This window comes from Pipistrellus hanaki (assembly GCF_964339955.1).
Source record: "Pipistrellus hanaki genome assembly, chromosome: 14".
Classification (NCBI taxonomy): Eukaryota; Metazoa; Chordata; class Mammalia; order Chiroptera; family Vespertilionidae; genus Pipistrellus; species Pipistrellus hanaki.
Window position 1 is genome coordinate 36,527,054 of NC_140516.1, and position 15,331 is coordinate 36,542,384.

The following is a 15,331-nucleotide window of genomic DNA, read 5'->3' on the forward strand; positions in this document are numbered from 1 at the left end:
ACCCTTGAACAAGGTAGGGTTTAGGAGTGCAGACCAACCCACATAGTCAAAAATCCAAATATAACTTTTGATTCTAAAAACTATTCAGAGCCTTACAGTTGACTGGAAGCCTTACTGATAACATAAGCAGTTGATTAACACATATTTTGCATGCTATAAGTATTAGGTACAGTATTTTCACAAGAAAGTAAGCTAGAGAAAAGAAATGTTACTAAGGAAATTATAAGACAGAGACAGTACATTTATAAAACTGTACTATATCGGTACTATAGATTTTAAGAATTCACACATAAATATTAATAAATTCACATGCAAGTTCAAAGCCATCCATGTTCAAAAGTTAACTGTATTTGGATGTTATGCCTGGCATTCTTTTTTGTATGTTTACTTGTTCCATCTTTTTCTTCTCTTTCTTGCCTTCTTTTGGATGGATGAGGTATTTTTTCATTCTATTTTTTGGGGGAAATAATGCTGTTTTTATTCTTTGGTGGTTATTTTAGAAATTACAAAATGCATGCTTATCAGTGTCTAAAGTTAATATTTTCACACTCTTCCCAAACACTGTAAGAGCTTTTAGCTTCATTTCCCAATTCCATTCTTCACTTCATCCCCATCCTATTTTATATGCTACTAGACGCCCAGTGCATCCCTTTGCCTGGCCTGTGAGGATCGGGCCCAAACCAGCTCTCTGACACCCCTCGAGGGGTCCTGAGTTGTGAGAGAGTGCAGGCCAGGCTGAGGGACCCAACGGTGCACAAATCTTTGCACTGGGCCTCTAGTATGCATATAAGATCTTTGGTTAATCTCTTCCCACCCTCCCCCCTATCTCCTTCCCTCTGAGATTCATCAGTTTCTATGCCTGTGGTTTCAGCTCCTACTTTGAGCATATGCCCCCTGGTGGTCAGTGCACATCATAGCTACCAGTTGCTTAGGCTTTTATATATAGATTATGATTGAGTATTGTGATTCTTTTTAATTTTTTTCCTTTTTTTTTTTTTTTTATAAACTCTATTTGATGTTACTGTTTTATATATTCGGCATTCAGATTTACCCACTTTCTGTGTTCTTCATTTATATCTTCTTGCATCTCATACCTACCATCTGAAATCTTTTTCTTTATGTATGTATGGGACATTATTTAGCATTTACTTTAATGATAGGCTGCTGGTAAGAAAGTCATTTTTTTGTTGTTGTTTTTTAATGGCTTTATTTCAACTTCATTCTTTTTTTTCTTTTTTTTAATATATTTTATTGATTTTTTACAGAGAGGAAGGGAGAGAGATAGAGAGCCAGAAACGTCAATGAGAGAGAAACATCCACCAGCTGCCTCCTGCACACCCCCCACCGGGGATGTGCCCACAACTAACGCACATGCCCCTGACCAGAATCGAACCTGGGACCCTTAAGTCCGCAGACCGACGCTCCACCACTGAGCCAAACCGGTCTCGGCTCAACTTCATTCTTGAAAGATGTTTTTTGCAGGATATAGAATTATAGATTGGTAGTTACTTTTCTCTCAGAAACTTGAAGTTAGTATTTTACTGTTTCCTGGCATTCCTTGTGGAGTATAAGAAGTCATCTCAAAGTCTAGCAACTGTTGCTTATGAATGTAATTTCCCCCCCTCTTTGAATGCTGTTAAGGCTTTCTCTTTGTTTTTGGTGTTCGGCATTTTCAACATGAGGCTTTATGTTTTCTTTTTTTTTAATTTATTAATTCTGAGGTTATTTGGGCTTCTTAAAACAGTGAATTAATGTTTTTCATTGGTTTTAGAGAGTACTCTCACATATTATCTCTTCAAATATTGCCTCTGCCAGTTTCTTTCTCTACTACCTTCTCTGAGATGCTAATCAAATGTATATTAGACCCCTCACTTGATTCTCATGTTAACTTTCATATTTTTTATTTTGACTATTGCATTTTGAGTAATTTCTTGAGCCTAGTTTCCAGTTCACTGATTTTTTTTTCTTCAGCTGTTTAGTAATTTGCTGTTAAATCTGTCCATTGAATTTTTAAATTTCATTTTATGTTTCTAATTTTTCAAAGTTCTATGTTTTTTTCAAATATACATAGTCAGTTTTTAGTTTCTTATTTTCTCTAAGTATTTTCAAAATTCAAAAAATTTCTTCAAGTATATTAAACATAGACTGTATATAGTTTATATCTGGTAACTACTTTACCTGAAGTTCTTTTAGTTCTATTTCATCAAATTTTCGCTCATAGTGTCTTACTTTTTTGCAGATTTAGTTTCAAGAGCTCTCCATTTTCTTTAGAATTTTATTTATGGGAATAAATGTCTCCAATAAAACAAGAGGATTTCTCCTGAAAGGATTTGTGATTTTTCTACCAAGCACCAAGGGCACTAACAGTTCAGGGGTACTGTAAATTAAATTATTGATTTGAGGTTATTCTGACCACTCAGTTAGAATTAGTCAAGTGGAGAATGATAAAAAATTATTGTTACATGTTTCAACTAGTTTAACAACACTTAAAAGTGTCCATTCACTTGACAGTCTTCGATGTAGTGCCAAGGCCTTTTTTTTTTAAGTTATTTGTCTGTTGGTAGAGATGTTTTGTATATTAGCATCATGTTATTTCAGTTTCATTTCGTATAAGTGGAGTAAGAACTTTAACATACTTTCAGAATCATCTGAGTGCATATTGCTTATATGGTTAAATATTTCCTCTGTCTTTTATAGCTGTTTTGCGTAAACAGTTGTTAGTAGTTTCTTGGGGATTTTTAATGACTTCACCTTTCTCTGGTCTTCCAATGCATTGAACTAAGTTTTTATAGACAGTTAAGACCCAACATCCAGAGCCTATTCCATATAAAATGCCTAATAGATTTTAAAAAGCAATTGAGATTAAATCACAAATTAGAACTGACTTAGATTGTCATTAATAATGATGACTTTTAAAACCAAGGATCAGGTTTGATGTCTAAACTTTGAAGATTAGTTAATTTTAATGAGTTATTAACTTCCCTTTGATTTGTTTCTTTTTAATCTTACCTATAAGACCTTTTTTTTAATCAAATCTAAAAACATCCTCGAAAGAGAGGCATTTTAAAGAATTATAAATTCTGAAGTCTAAAAGATTCTCTAGATCTTTTTGTATCATTTTGTAAACTATCTTATGATATATATTTTTACTATTGAATTTTTTCACAGTAAAAAGTGACCAACCCCTGTGGTCACTTTATGCTATGGTTAAACTTTTACATTTAGGAAATTTTCTAACTAACCATCAAAGCTTCCTTTATTCTATATCCCTCAAACGAATTTTTTTCCTCAAAGGGATTTTTTTTTCTTCACTTGTTTTTAAAGAGGGAAAATATTTTAGCAGTTGACTTTTTTTCTTTATAGTACTTTATAAAAATAGAAAAGGTCATGTGATCTATAATAATGCCTATGAGTCAAATACTACAGGCAGCTTTGTTTTAATCATTAATCACCATCTTCATTAATAATCGTTTTTATTAATATTGCTATTAATAATAAAAAATGAGTGCCATTCATTTACTAAATACCCTCTGAGTGCTCAACACTGTGTGCTCTTTACCGTGTTATGAATGATCTTATTTCCATTTTTACAACTCTGTGAGGAAGTACCATGCCCATTTCTATAGATGAGACCTAGCTTCAAAAGAAGTTAAAGTGGATAGCAGAACCTGATTCCATTTATATCTGATCCTTAAACACTGCTCGTTCCACAGTACTGTATTGAGTCCATGAGCAGTTTTAAGCTCCTTGCTAAAAAAAATAGTTGTCATGCCATCATCCTGATAGTCCTTGTGTTAACTATATAGCTGTGCTCCAAAATAAAGGAGTTTATTAGACTAGGGCAGGCTTTTCTGATAACAGTTGTACTTTCTCTCCATTACTTGATTTTTTTCATTTGAATGATTTGTCTTTCTCTCTGTTTCTCTCTCTGTCTCTGTCTGAAGCCTACATATGCATTAAATCCAGGTGACCTTCCCTGCCTTCCACCTCCTCTCATGTTCTTCTAACCCTCCTCTGCTTCCCCTTTCCACCTCTTCTTACTCTGTGCCCTTAAGAATATCTCCTGTAAAATAGTGTGTTAAATACTTTACCTCCCTAAAGGACTTGTGAGGATTAATTAGTTGATGTCTATAAAATAACTGAGAATGTAAAATACTCCCAGGTAGTTCTTTATAATGGTATTATTGCTTTTAAAATTTAGTAGCTTCTTCTATTCTCCAAGCCATTTTTGTTTCATTATCCCCATTCCACCAATGTGCTGTTGAGTGTTTCTCTCTCATCCTGAAATGCTTTATGAGACTCTATTTGAAAGATGTTTCATAAAGTAAATTTTATGAAACAAAAATTGTTTTTTTGTTTTGTTTGTTTTGTTTTGCAGGAAGAAAGGATTTGATATTAAATGGGTAGATGACACACATGCCCTAGGAGTATTCTCCAGTCCAATTACAGGTATTTACTCAATGGATTTCATGTTATATTTTTATTATCTATTTTATTGCCTATTGAGTACTTGTCTTTAGTTCCCTTTTATTTCAGCCACCCAGAATTTTATTCAGCCAGTGTAGCTATTTGGTAGATACAGGTTTTTGAGGCATGGCATTTTGGTTCCCATGTGCTTTTCTTCTCCCTTTTCACCTTAATCCAATGGTATTTAGAGAAATAGACACCTTCTTTCAAGGTTATTTGTTGCATAATTGTTCATTTCAATAGTACATAAACAGATTATAGGTAGATATTTAAGAAGCCTAAGTGACTAAATCTTGTAATATGTAAGATTTCCTCCACCCGACAAATGAATTTACAGTAGCCCTTTAACCAGCTACAGACAATATGCAAACCAAAGGGCATGGCTCTATTTCAGTAAAATTTTATTTACAAAAGTTAGGAGGTTGGCTGAACTTGATTATAGAGCCATAGTTGATTTTTTATCTAAAACAACCACTGCCAAGTTGTTCCTTATAGACTTTCTAGAGTTTATCATCTCCTTTGCTTGCCATGAAAGAAAAAGTAAAAAGCACCTAACATCTAGGGAATATTTTTAAGAACTACTAGTAGACTTAAATTTTCATTTGCATTGCTCTTTTTCATGTCTTCTGCCCCCTTATATTTATTCCTCTTTGCAGCTCGTGATGCTCTGGGTAGTAAACATACCATGGTGAAGATCCGGCCCTTGTCACAGGCCACAAGAGCAGCCAAGGCCAAAGCTAGAGCTTATGCTGGTGAGCCTAATGTCAGTTTTTCTTTCTTCCTTGTTAATAGTAGTGTTACTGTTTGTTGTTTTTTTTTGTTTGTTTGTTTGTTTTCAGCACTTGTACAATATCCAGAGTAGTAAAGACATATGACTATTATTTTTAGTGTTAAAGGAAGTATGTTTTTAAAGGAAAGAGTAATATAGAAAAGGCTGTGTAGGAAATGTGGCCCATCTGAGCAGCCACTTGGAGAGAATGGGTGATGCTAACTGCAAGCTATGCAGCAATCATTTTCTGATGACATCCTTATCTAGTTTACCTCTGTGTTTAGCTGTTTGATAGAGTCACTGTAAGAAATTGTGCTAATACAGATAAAGAAGCCAGGGTTGTTTGTGCTTTGCCATGTTAATTTCCTCTGATCATCTATCAGGCTCGTATTAATTACTGCTGATGCAGCCCTTGTTAGTCCATTTTGTTTGTTAATTACTGAGTTAATCACTCGGTGCTAGAGTGCTTTCTCTTCCTTACTCCCTCTCTTTCTCCCATTCAGAATTCCTCCAGCCAGCAAAGGAGCGGCCTGAGACTTCTGCAGCCCTGGCTAGAAGGCTAGTCATCAATGCCCTTGGGGTTCGAAGTAAGCAGAGCAAAACTGAACGGGAAGCAGAACTCAAAAAACTGCAAGAAGCCCGAGGTGAGTTGAAGGGATGGTGTTCTTCTCTAGTCCCTTTAGAGCTCACTATATTGCATGCGTTAAAAAAAAAAAAGAAAAAAAAAAAGAAGTAGCAGCAGCTCATTTTTTTGGTCATTTCGTTTCCTAGAAGCCTCCTAAATATATTGAAATTGCCTGCCTATTCCACACACCAAAGCATCTTAATCCATTTACTTACTGTTGTTTTTTAAGATAGGTCTCATCCATGGCTTTTCCTATAGTTCTTGCTCCAAGGGGTGAGAAAAATTTTTTGTGTGAAAACCTATGGTCTTCTAGGTAGAAAACATTATTTGCTGTGGTTTTACTGGACCATGGCTGTCATGCTATTACCAAATGGTTGAGATCTTAGGTAGAAGACAAATTAAGAAAAAGCCAGCCACTGGCATTAATGATGATAACTGAGGAGTTACTTATTTATTTTTTTGTAAAGACAGTCCTGAGTGACTCCATTAGAGTACATCTAGATTAACCTAGCTTCTGATTAGATTATTTTTCAGTACCTAAGAGTTCTCAGGAAATATTTCAACTGATTCACAAGCAGTATTTTTCTTTCCTTATAAGTTTTAAGTTGAGGTTATAATCTCTCTCTTCTCATTGTAGGCTGTTGACTTGTCTGTAAAGGTTTGGGATTCTGGCTTTGTACTTAAGTACTTTTTATCAACCTTCAGGCTTTAGACATTCTTATTGCCTTAGCCCCTGATCTGTGGAATCTCTGAAGGCAATTTATTCTGAAAATTCCACTTACTGAAAAGTAACTTCATTTTTTCATTAAACAAATTGAAGTCTCAAACTCTTTGTTTATTGCCAGTCTAACAAGGCCATTAATACTTCCTGTCCACTCTGCTGTGGTGATAGCAGGGAGCTTACAGACTCTCGGCTGCACTGGCCAGATAACCAGTGACAGAGTGTGTCATGGCAGGTGCTAGAGTTTCAGAGTAGAACCCAACTAATTTTTGAAACTTTAATGATTATAACGAGGCAGTTTTGATTTTTCTAATGTATGGTTTACTCAAAGGCCTCATAGAAGATAGAAATAGGGTAGGATTCAACTGTTTTTTATAGATGGCAATAACATAATTAGGTTAAAGGAAAATGTGCCGTATCCTTAACCCTTTATTAATTGGTTATCTTTGAAGAAAGTGATTTCTCTATGATAACCACAATTATCATAAGATCAATAGAGAGTAATAACAGTAGTATCTATAGAAAGAGATATGACTTAATTTTTCCAGTATATCATGCTTTTCTGTGTATCTCTACAGATACTGCAGCAGCAGTTTTGCATGGATGCCATCTGAGTAGTCCCTCCCCTCTGTAGGCACATCAGTATGCAGCTCCACTTGAAGTATTTGTTTTAAGTACTCAGCTATACAAAGGACAGTTTAGTGATGTAATTAAAATGAGACTGTTGGTTAAGTGGGTACCCTGTTACTTTTTAAATGAAGGCCTTGAGTTGTGAATAGAGACCCACTGTGATAAGTTCCTATTATCTGTTGGTGCTGAGGCTGTACAAATTATAGACGACACTTCCTTTATTATGCTTCAGAGTTTTCCCATTCTTCATATCTGAGAAAATGTAGATGGAAAATTCCACGTTTACCTCTTTCTGGCTTCTTTATGTACCTGGTATTGAGCAGATTCTCTGTTACCTGTCTACATGTACCCAAGGCTTCTCACTCAGCAGATATTTCTCTGTGGAAATTAAAAGTGCTGTTTGGGTGTTAAGAACAGATATTTTTGTTCCAGACCTTTTTCCACTAGAGGTGGAGGAATCAGTAGAGCATAGTGAATAACATAGACTCTGTCATCAGATTACCTGGGTCTACATCTTGGCTCTCTACTTATTGGCTGTGTGATCTTGGGCCAATTAGTTACTCTCCGTTTTGTCATCCATACAATGGAAATCAAGTGAGATAAAACCTGAAAGATACTTATTCATCTTCAAAAACCATGGGAATACTCTCCTTTCTATTTGTATAGGCCTATAACTAGTATGTGACAAATGTTAGCTTCTCCTATTTTTATTAATACTAATAAATATTATATGGTGAGTCCAGTGCAGATTCCAGGGCATATTTTTTACCATTATTCTTTTTATTTTAAATTTTATATAATGCTCTACCAATTACATTTGCCATTTACTGAACACCTGCCCTGTGCAGAGCAGTATGATTCATATTTAGGAGAATTAGACTAACAATCTAGTGAAGATACTACCTGCTTTGAGTAAGGAAGAAAATATGAACCTGGTGTTTTAAGCAGTTGTTTCTCCTCTCACTTTAGTTTTGAAGTTTTTAAAATTAAAAGCCATGGCAAGGTTTTAGTTGATTAAGAAGATTGGAAGGAAACTCCAGGTAATGTAACATTAAAATAACTCTGTGATGGATAGCTTTATATCCAGTTTAGAGATGGCCCAGAGAAGTAACTAGCAGCCCAAGATCTCCCAGCTGGTAAATTGAGAGAAGACATGTTAGCCTAGCCCTCTCTAATTAAAATATATGTTCCTTCTAAAATACTTAATAATCCCACTTAAAGGATTTGGGGGCAATTAAAAATTTTTTCCCCAGAAAAAAATATACTTATGAAATTTTAAGGTCTTCAGAAAATAAAATATGACAGGTTTCTTTTTAGTTATCTGTTGTAGATGTTAGCAGTTTTCACTGTCAGAAAATTTTTCCTTTGGTCTTCCTTAAATCTGTATGATAGTTTAATCCAGATTCCTCTTTCTTTTTTAGTAGAAACAGAATGTCTGGATACCTTTCTATTCTAACAAACTTTAACTACAATGATCAAGGGCAGACCATTTAGGAATATAGTATAATAGAGTTTTTGCCATTAACTAGTTGTGTGGTCGTGGGCATGTCAGTGTACCCCAGTTTCCACCAAAGCAACTTACCTAACTATGAAGAATTTTTTGGTACAACATAAGTTAACATGTGTAAAATTGTTCAGAAAAGTGCTTTACAAATTCAGGATACTGTTATTTATGTGGTTCTTGGGAAATTATTATTCATTATAACAATACTAGAGGCCCAGTGCATGAAATTTGTGCACTGGTAGGGTCCTTAGCGGCTGCCTGCTGGGAACTCCCTCCTTTCCCCCAGTAACCTACTGCCACTGCTGGCCAGGGCCTCCCTCCCTTCCCCTGGCAGGCTGCACCCCCTGGTCGAACTCACAGAGGGGACAAATTTGCATACTACGCTTTTATTATGTAGGATTAGAGGCCTGGTGCATGAATTCGTGCGGGGGTTAGGGGGGAGGGTTGTGGGGAAACAGAACTGTTGATCGGCTGTGGGCAAGGGACTTCGGGAGGTCGGCCAGCTAGGAGAAGGATCACAGGAGGGTAGCCACTGGCTCCAAGGAGGGAGCCGGTCCTTGGCTCCCCGGGAAAGGGGCTGCATCTGCCGCCACCCACCTCCTGTTCCCTTCCCCAGCCCAGGGCCCGAAGGCCCCAGCATGGTCGGGAGAAGAGGCGATGGTCGCCAGGCTGGGCTCAGAAGAAATGGACGCTGGCCATCATTGGTGCCCCACCACCATGCAGTTTCCTGCCTCCCCTCCTCCTCCTTCCCTCTCTGCCGCGGTGGCAGCAGGTGGAGCAAGACAGACCCTTGTGTCAAGGGCTGACTTTCAATAGATCACAGTGAGGAAGCTGCTCTGCTATGTACGAAACCCCAACCCAGAAGCAGGTCTATGAGTGGTTTTAGCACCAGGGGCTGATGGGGGCCAGCCGGCTGGGGTGAGGGGCCGCAGGAGTTTGGCTGTGGTAGTGCACTGACCACGAGGAGGCAGCTCCTGTGTTGAGTGTCCCACCTCTTGGTGGTCAGTGGGTGTGAAAGCAACTGGTCAACCGATCGTTCCAGTTGTTCAGTCATAATGGTCGCTTAGGCTTTTATATATAGATTGCTGCCTATTTATTTTATTGGAAATGAAAGTTTTCTGGGTCAGTTGTGTGAGTGCTTTAGGTGAATTATTTCATACTAATTTTTTTTATTCTTGCTTAGTTCCTTGCCCTTAAAGCTGCCGTTGCTCTTTCTACTTAAGTTTACTTTCTTTAAAGGTTGTAGGTAAAGTTAATAAGAGCTTTTCTCATGCAGTCTGCCAGCTATTAGCTGCTTTCCTTTCCATTTAATACAGGGACAGCATGTTTCTTGATCTTTCTGTTGATTTTTTTTTTTTTTTTACATTTCCCCCCTTTTCTTTGTAGGTATTTTCAGATATCAGAATAGTGGAAAATACGCTGGTTTGAGAATTATGTATGGACCTGGGTTGCAGCGTCAGTTTTTCACTGACTATGCAACCATAGGCAAATCACTTAAACCCCCCCTCCAAACTTTCATTTACTTTTTTAAAGTGAATAAAATATTTTTGTCTCATTCTAATCTATATTTCTCTATTCTAATCATGTTCTATACTTCTAAATGTATGTCTCACATTTTCATTATTTCTTTGTGCTTCTCAATTTGTCTCCCTAATCTCACTGGTTATCTCATATGGTTTACAACTAGACTTTCTTCTTATATATACATTTGTTAATTGAGATCTACAGTCTTTTATCAGAAAGCATTAGGGTAGGAAATGTTTCAGAATTTTGTGATATTCATATTTTAGAAAGATATTATGGTTATCTTAATCTTTGTTTCATAATACCAAAATCAGACACATTAACACTGATATTTCTGCTGCATAGTGCATGACTAGTCACCCTAAATGGCACATATAAAGGCTATAAACAGTCCTATATCCTTCAGGTTAGATTTATCAGCAAATGAGTTTTGGCCCAGACTTTAAAAACAAAACTTTGTTTTCAGAACTGCTTTGATTTTAGAATTGTGGATTCTGAGCCACTCTTCCCATATTGCCTTTCTGATTTAAGTTCCTGAGCTTATTGAAAACTTTGAGTTCTAGTAATTTCCTATTCTGGGTTCTTTTTCTTAGAATCCAGAACCAGTGTTTGATTGCTTTCACATAAGTTGCCTTTGCCTTTAGATACGCTCCTAGTTTTCCTGTTTGTAAGAATCAGAATAGCGCCTTCCTAAGAAATGTGCTGTTTCCTAGAGAATCCCAACCCAATTCATAAAGCTAAGTCACAGGGCACTGAATTAATTAGCCTTCCACTTGGAATTTGCTGACCCTCATATTTTTTGCCTCTTGTAACTTTGCTGCTATATTCTGAACATGCCACAAGATGGTGCCCAAATAGCAGCGAATTTCTCTTTCTCACATGTACAAGTGCCTGTCAACTTCCTGACAAAGTTCTTTGCCCTTAAAGTAAAATCAAATATTAGTACAGGAATTTTATAAGAGGTTTTGCTGATTTGGAAAAGATATGAATAGCAAGTGTTAACTCTAAACTCACCTTGTTTTCCATAATCCCCCTGGTTTATGACCTGTAAAATCTTTGCAGACATTTTCTGAAATAATAGCCCTTGGGAGGAAGAATTTAGACTTGTCATCTGCATTTTATGGTGTCAAGATAAATGGCAAACCATGAAATTAGAACTGGTATTACATCACCTAATGATGTGCTTGGGCCACTTCATTCATGTGTGGTCTGTATTTTACCCATTTTGGTGAAATTGTTAAATAGAAACTAGGGTTTTGTGTTAAAAATTAAATATATGTGCATTTTTTGTTTTTAGAAATAGTCCTTGGTTTTCCTCCATTATGTGTGGCCATTTTTTCCATTTTGGAATTGTATATTCCAGAAGATTTCTGGTTCCTGAAAGTGCTCTGAAAATACTGAAATTTAGTTTGCCTCTGAAATATTTTTCTGTAAGATTGTATGTAATAAGATGTAACTAAAGCCCAGGGACTATCACCTCCATTTGAACAAGAAGTTGGAAGAAGAATATTGAAATACATTCTTGATCACTGTTGAAATATATGGGAAGATCAGTAAACTGGGAATAATGGGCAATTATATGGAAGCACTAGCACAGTTGAGAAGTAGAATTAAAATAAATATATTATCAGCAAGACTAGAATCTGGGTCCTACTAGATTTCTGACTTATTCCATATACTTTTTATTTCTTTTTAGCTCCAGATCTTATTCTTTCTATTAAATAGTAATAGTAACATTTCCTCTTAACCAAGTACTTGGAAAGTTAAAGATATTAACTCTTGGGATCCAATTAGAGAAGACCAGGAAATCTAGCTCTCTCTTGATTAGTTTACCTTGTAATTGGGATTAAGGGAAAGTCGCTGGTTATATGACGTACACTGCCACTTTTAACACTGCCCTAATTTACAGAAAGAAAACGGTTGGAAGCCAAGCAACGAGAAGACATCTGGGAAGGCAGAGACCAATCTGCAGTTTGAACATCACTCAATGGAAAAGATAATTCCATGAATTGAGAAAATATTTCCATAGTCTTCAGATAAGAAGATCCTTCCAGAGCTCTGTGTACATGCAAATGTGCATGTTAATGAAAGAAAGAGATAAAGTGATCAAGACAAGGACTGACTGGTGTAGAAAGAAGATAGACTACTGTCTGTCTTCATTCCTAAATGCAGTTCTTTGGAATCACCTTATTGTGTTGGGCATAGAAGGGAGCCAACAGCTAGAAAGAAACTTGGAAAGTATGACTTCCAGGAGTCCTCTGGATAGGGCAAGTCATGTGAGCATGGGTCACACTTCCAGGATGTTTTAAGCAAATACGAAACAGAGGATTTAAACCTGTGATGATGGGAGATTTAGGCCCTGCGAAACCAGGGTGTTCTTTAGTACCTCACAAAGCTGAGAACAGCAATATTGAGGAGGAAGGGAGGGAGCAGTATCTGGTATACTTGGGATTTACAGACTCTACACTGCCAGTTCCAGAACTCCCAAACTGGCGAACTGCAGCAGATGAGGGTATTTGGACTCCGGAGTTGTGCAGAGAAGCTGAGTGCCTGGGGCTTCTCCAGCTGCACAGCAGCCAGGGACATGCCAGCTTCATTCCTCAGAGGAAGCCAGTCTTCGGAGCTGTGTTCTAGTTCCAGCTTGAGTCGTCTATCATGTTGTAATTGGGAGACATTAAAGTCCATTTTATGACCTGGATCACTCTCGTCTTTGTCAGTTTTGTCATTCCATAAAGAAATGGGTAAGCAGCTCTCCTCATCTCTATCCCTTATAATGCTGTGTGTGGGTTCAGTGGATCCCTTGATTTTATTGTACCCGTGAGCAGAGAGGTGATGATCTCTCTACCGCAGAGTAGACTGCAAGCGTGCCTCTCCTGGGATTGGTATGTAGCAGCTCCTCTTCCCTTCTTACCCTCTTTGTGCACCCAGACTCCAGCCTCTTGCTTTTCCCCATTTCTGTCAAATATGACATTCTGCAGAAAATATCTGGCATGCAGCATGTTCTTGGTATGATCTCAGCCTGTGCCAGAGGCACTTGGCAAGCAGTTCCAGACCGTCCATTACAATGAAAAGCAGCCAGAATAAAACAAACACCTCTGGGCAGTGAGAGATTTCCTCCTAAAGGACATGGACAGGTCAGAGCTGTCACCTCAGGCTTTATCCATTTCATATCAGCATTCCCAGTGTTTTTGTAAAGTACTTCTGCACTAAAGAAATGGTAGTGCTAGACCTAAAGATGCCGAGGAAGCAAGAAATAGTGTTTCGTTGTGCTTTTAACTAAGGCATTAGCCTCATTTTTATATGTTTTAGTGCCTGTGACAATGATGGATTATTAGCATTGCCTAGAACATGGTGGAGTAGGGCTTTTTTCAAACAGTTTCTCAAATGACACTGGCCTTGGGTCTTAGACCTGACACAACTATCCCTGCTTCTATTCTGGTCTTGCCCTCACGCAATTTCTCGGCATTGTTTTTTTCAATCTTGGTCCACTCTGAAAGTGTTCCTTGTTCATGTGCAATGCCTCCAGTTCAAGTTTGGAGGATTAAATCTTTTTCTTGACCCTCTGACCCAGTGCTTAGACCAGTGCCCCTCTCTCTGGCTTGCAGCTGCACAACTTGTGCTCTGTCATCACAGAACGGACTTCTCTAAGATAGGCATGTGCAATGGGGAAATGTGGTTGCATTTGAAAGGAAATGCAAGCAATTATAGTCAGGCTGCCTACTGTACGGTATACCTCTGAGGTATAGTTTTGCTCTGTGTTGATTCTTTAGGGCAGAGAGTGACCTAGGGCAGTAAAAAGATGATTACTACTTTGAGGGGACCTCCCCTTTCTTAAAGCATTTTAGCTTTAAAGGGCATTATTAAAAGTAACATTGCCCCATGTTTATTGCCCAGTTTTCTTGTAGTCCTTATAATTGCTATAAGTTACATTTGTTTTCTCTCTAATGCTTTATACTAGGTGGCTAGTAGCTTGTGCATGTTTTCTTCCTTTCTCCCTCCCTCCCTCTCTCCCTCCTTTCCCTTTTTTTTCCTTTTCTCCCAGCTAACAATCATCCGCCTCTAACTTTCAGATTTATCCTTATAATCAGACCCAGAGAAAGGATTTTTTAAAAGCCAATATTGAAAACCGTGGAGTGCTGCTGCTTCTACCGTTAGTAGAGAATGCGTTTTTCATTATCTTTTTCTAGTAGTTGGGGTTGATGTATACTGGCTAGAGGTAAGAGGTCCTGCCGTGGCCCAGCATGGACTGCATCATTGAGCTTGTCCAGATGGAAATAGATCTTTGACCATATCTGAACCATGCCTTCACCAACTGAGCTAACTGACAAGCATCCCATAGCTGCCACTGGCTCCTTGTTAGATGTTTGAGAAGACATAATGCATTCTGCTATGCATAAATGTTGCTTCATGTATGTTGAATGTCTGCACCCAGGATCACTTGGAATTTATAATAAAAAGGTACATTCCCCTTGAGTTTGTATATGCTCTGCATATAGCAGAAGTCTTTGTAGAACAGAAATAATGTAGGCTTCTGAAGAGTAAGCTGAGGTTCCTAGCACTTTAGTTTGTCAGAGACTAAAGCATGCCGAGATGAAAGTCTTCTGACATTTTTGGTTCTGTCTGGAATTTGGTGGTTGGTATTCTGTTAACATTCCTCATCTAGTTATAAGTCATGCCAGCCACCAGTCTTCCCATGTCCTTCCCTTTCAACTCAGGTGTAACAGGACAACCCTTGTATAGCTTTTTCCAAGAGTTAAAACTGGCTGCACCTATCAGACATGTGATGTGGGCAGCAAGGCTGAGACCAGAGCCGGTGGCTGACTGCTTGGCCTGCTTTTCTGGCTCTCTTGGAAACTGGATCCAGCAAGAACCTGTGGGTAACCTCCCTGCCTGAATCTAGCCATCAGTCACCACACGCTCCCCCACTAGCTGCACATTCTTTCACAGACCATTAGCTGCATGTGCGAGTATAATGTTGTTACTGTTTGGGATATGTTTGCTGGCTCCAACAGGAAATCAGTCCTTCCCTTGTTTACCTAAACGGCTGTGCCAAAATATAATGCTCCCTCTGCCTAATGAAGGAGATGAGGG

At 37.9% G+C, this 15,331-nt stretch overlaps 1 protein-coding gene across 7 annotated transcripts in view; it reads left to right on the forward strand.

Annotated features, from left to right (window-relative positions):
• R3HCC1L (R3H domain and coiled-coil containing 1 like) overlaps positions 1-12,938 on the forward strand; it is a 64,060-nt gene extending 51,122 nt beyond the window's left edge. For all 7 annotated transcript variants that reach the window (XM_084904075.1, XM_084904070.1, XM_084904071.1 and 4 more), the window contains 4 exons: positions 4,379-4,449; positions 5,124-5,219; positions 5,740-5,880; positions 12,150-12,938. In XM_084904075.1, coding sequence (XP_084760201.1) covers positions 4,379-4,449; positions 5,124-5,219; positions 5,740-5,880; positions 12,150-12,217 — 376 coding nt within the window. In that variant the 3' untranslated portion in view covers positions 12,218-12,938. The remainder of the gene's footprint in view (positions 1-4,378; positions 4,450-5,123; positions 5,220-5,739; positions 5,881-12,149) is intronic.
• The last annotated feature ends 2,393 nt before the right edge of the window (positions 12,939-15,331 follow it).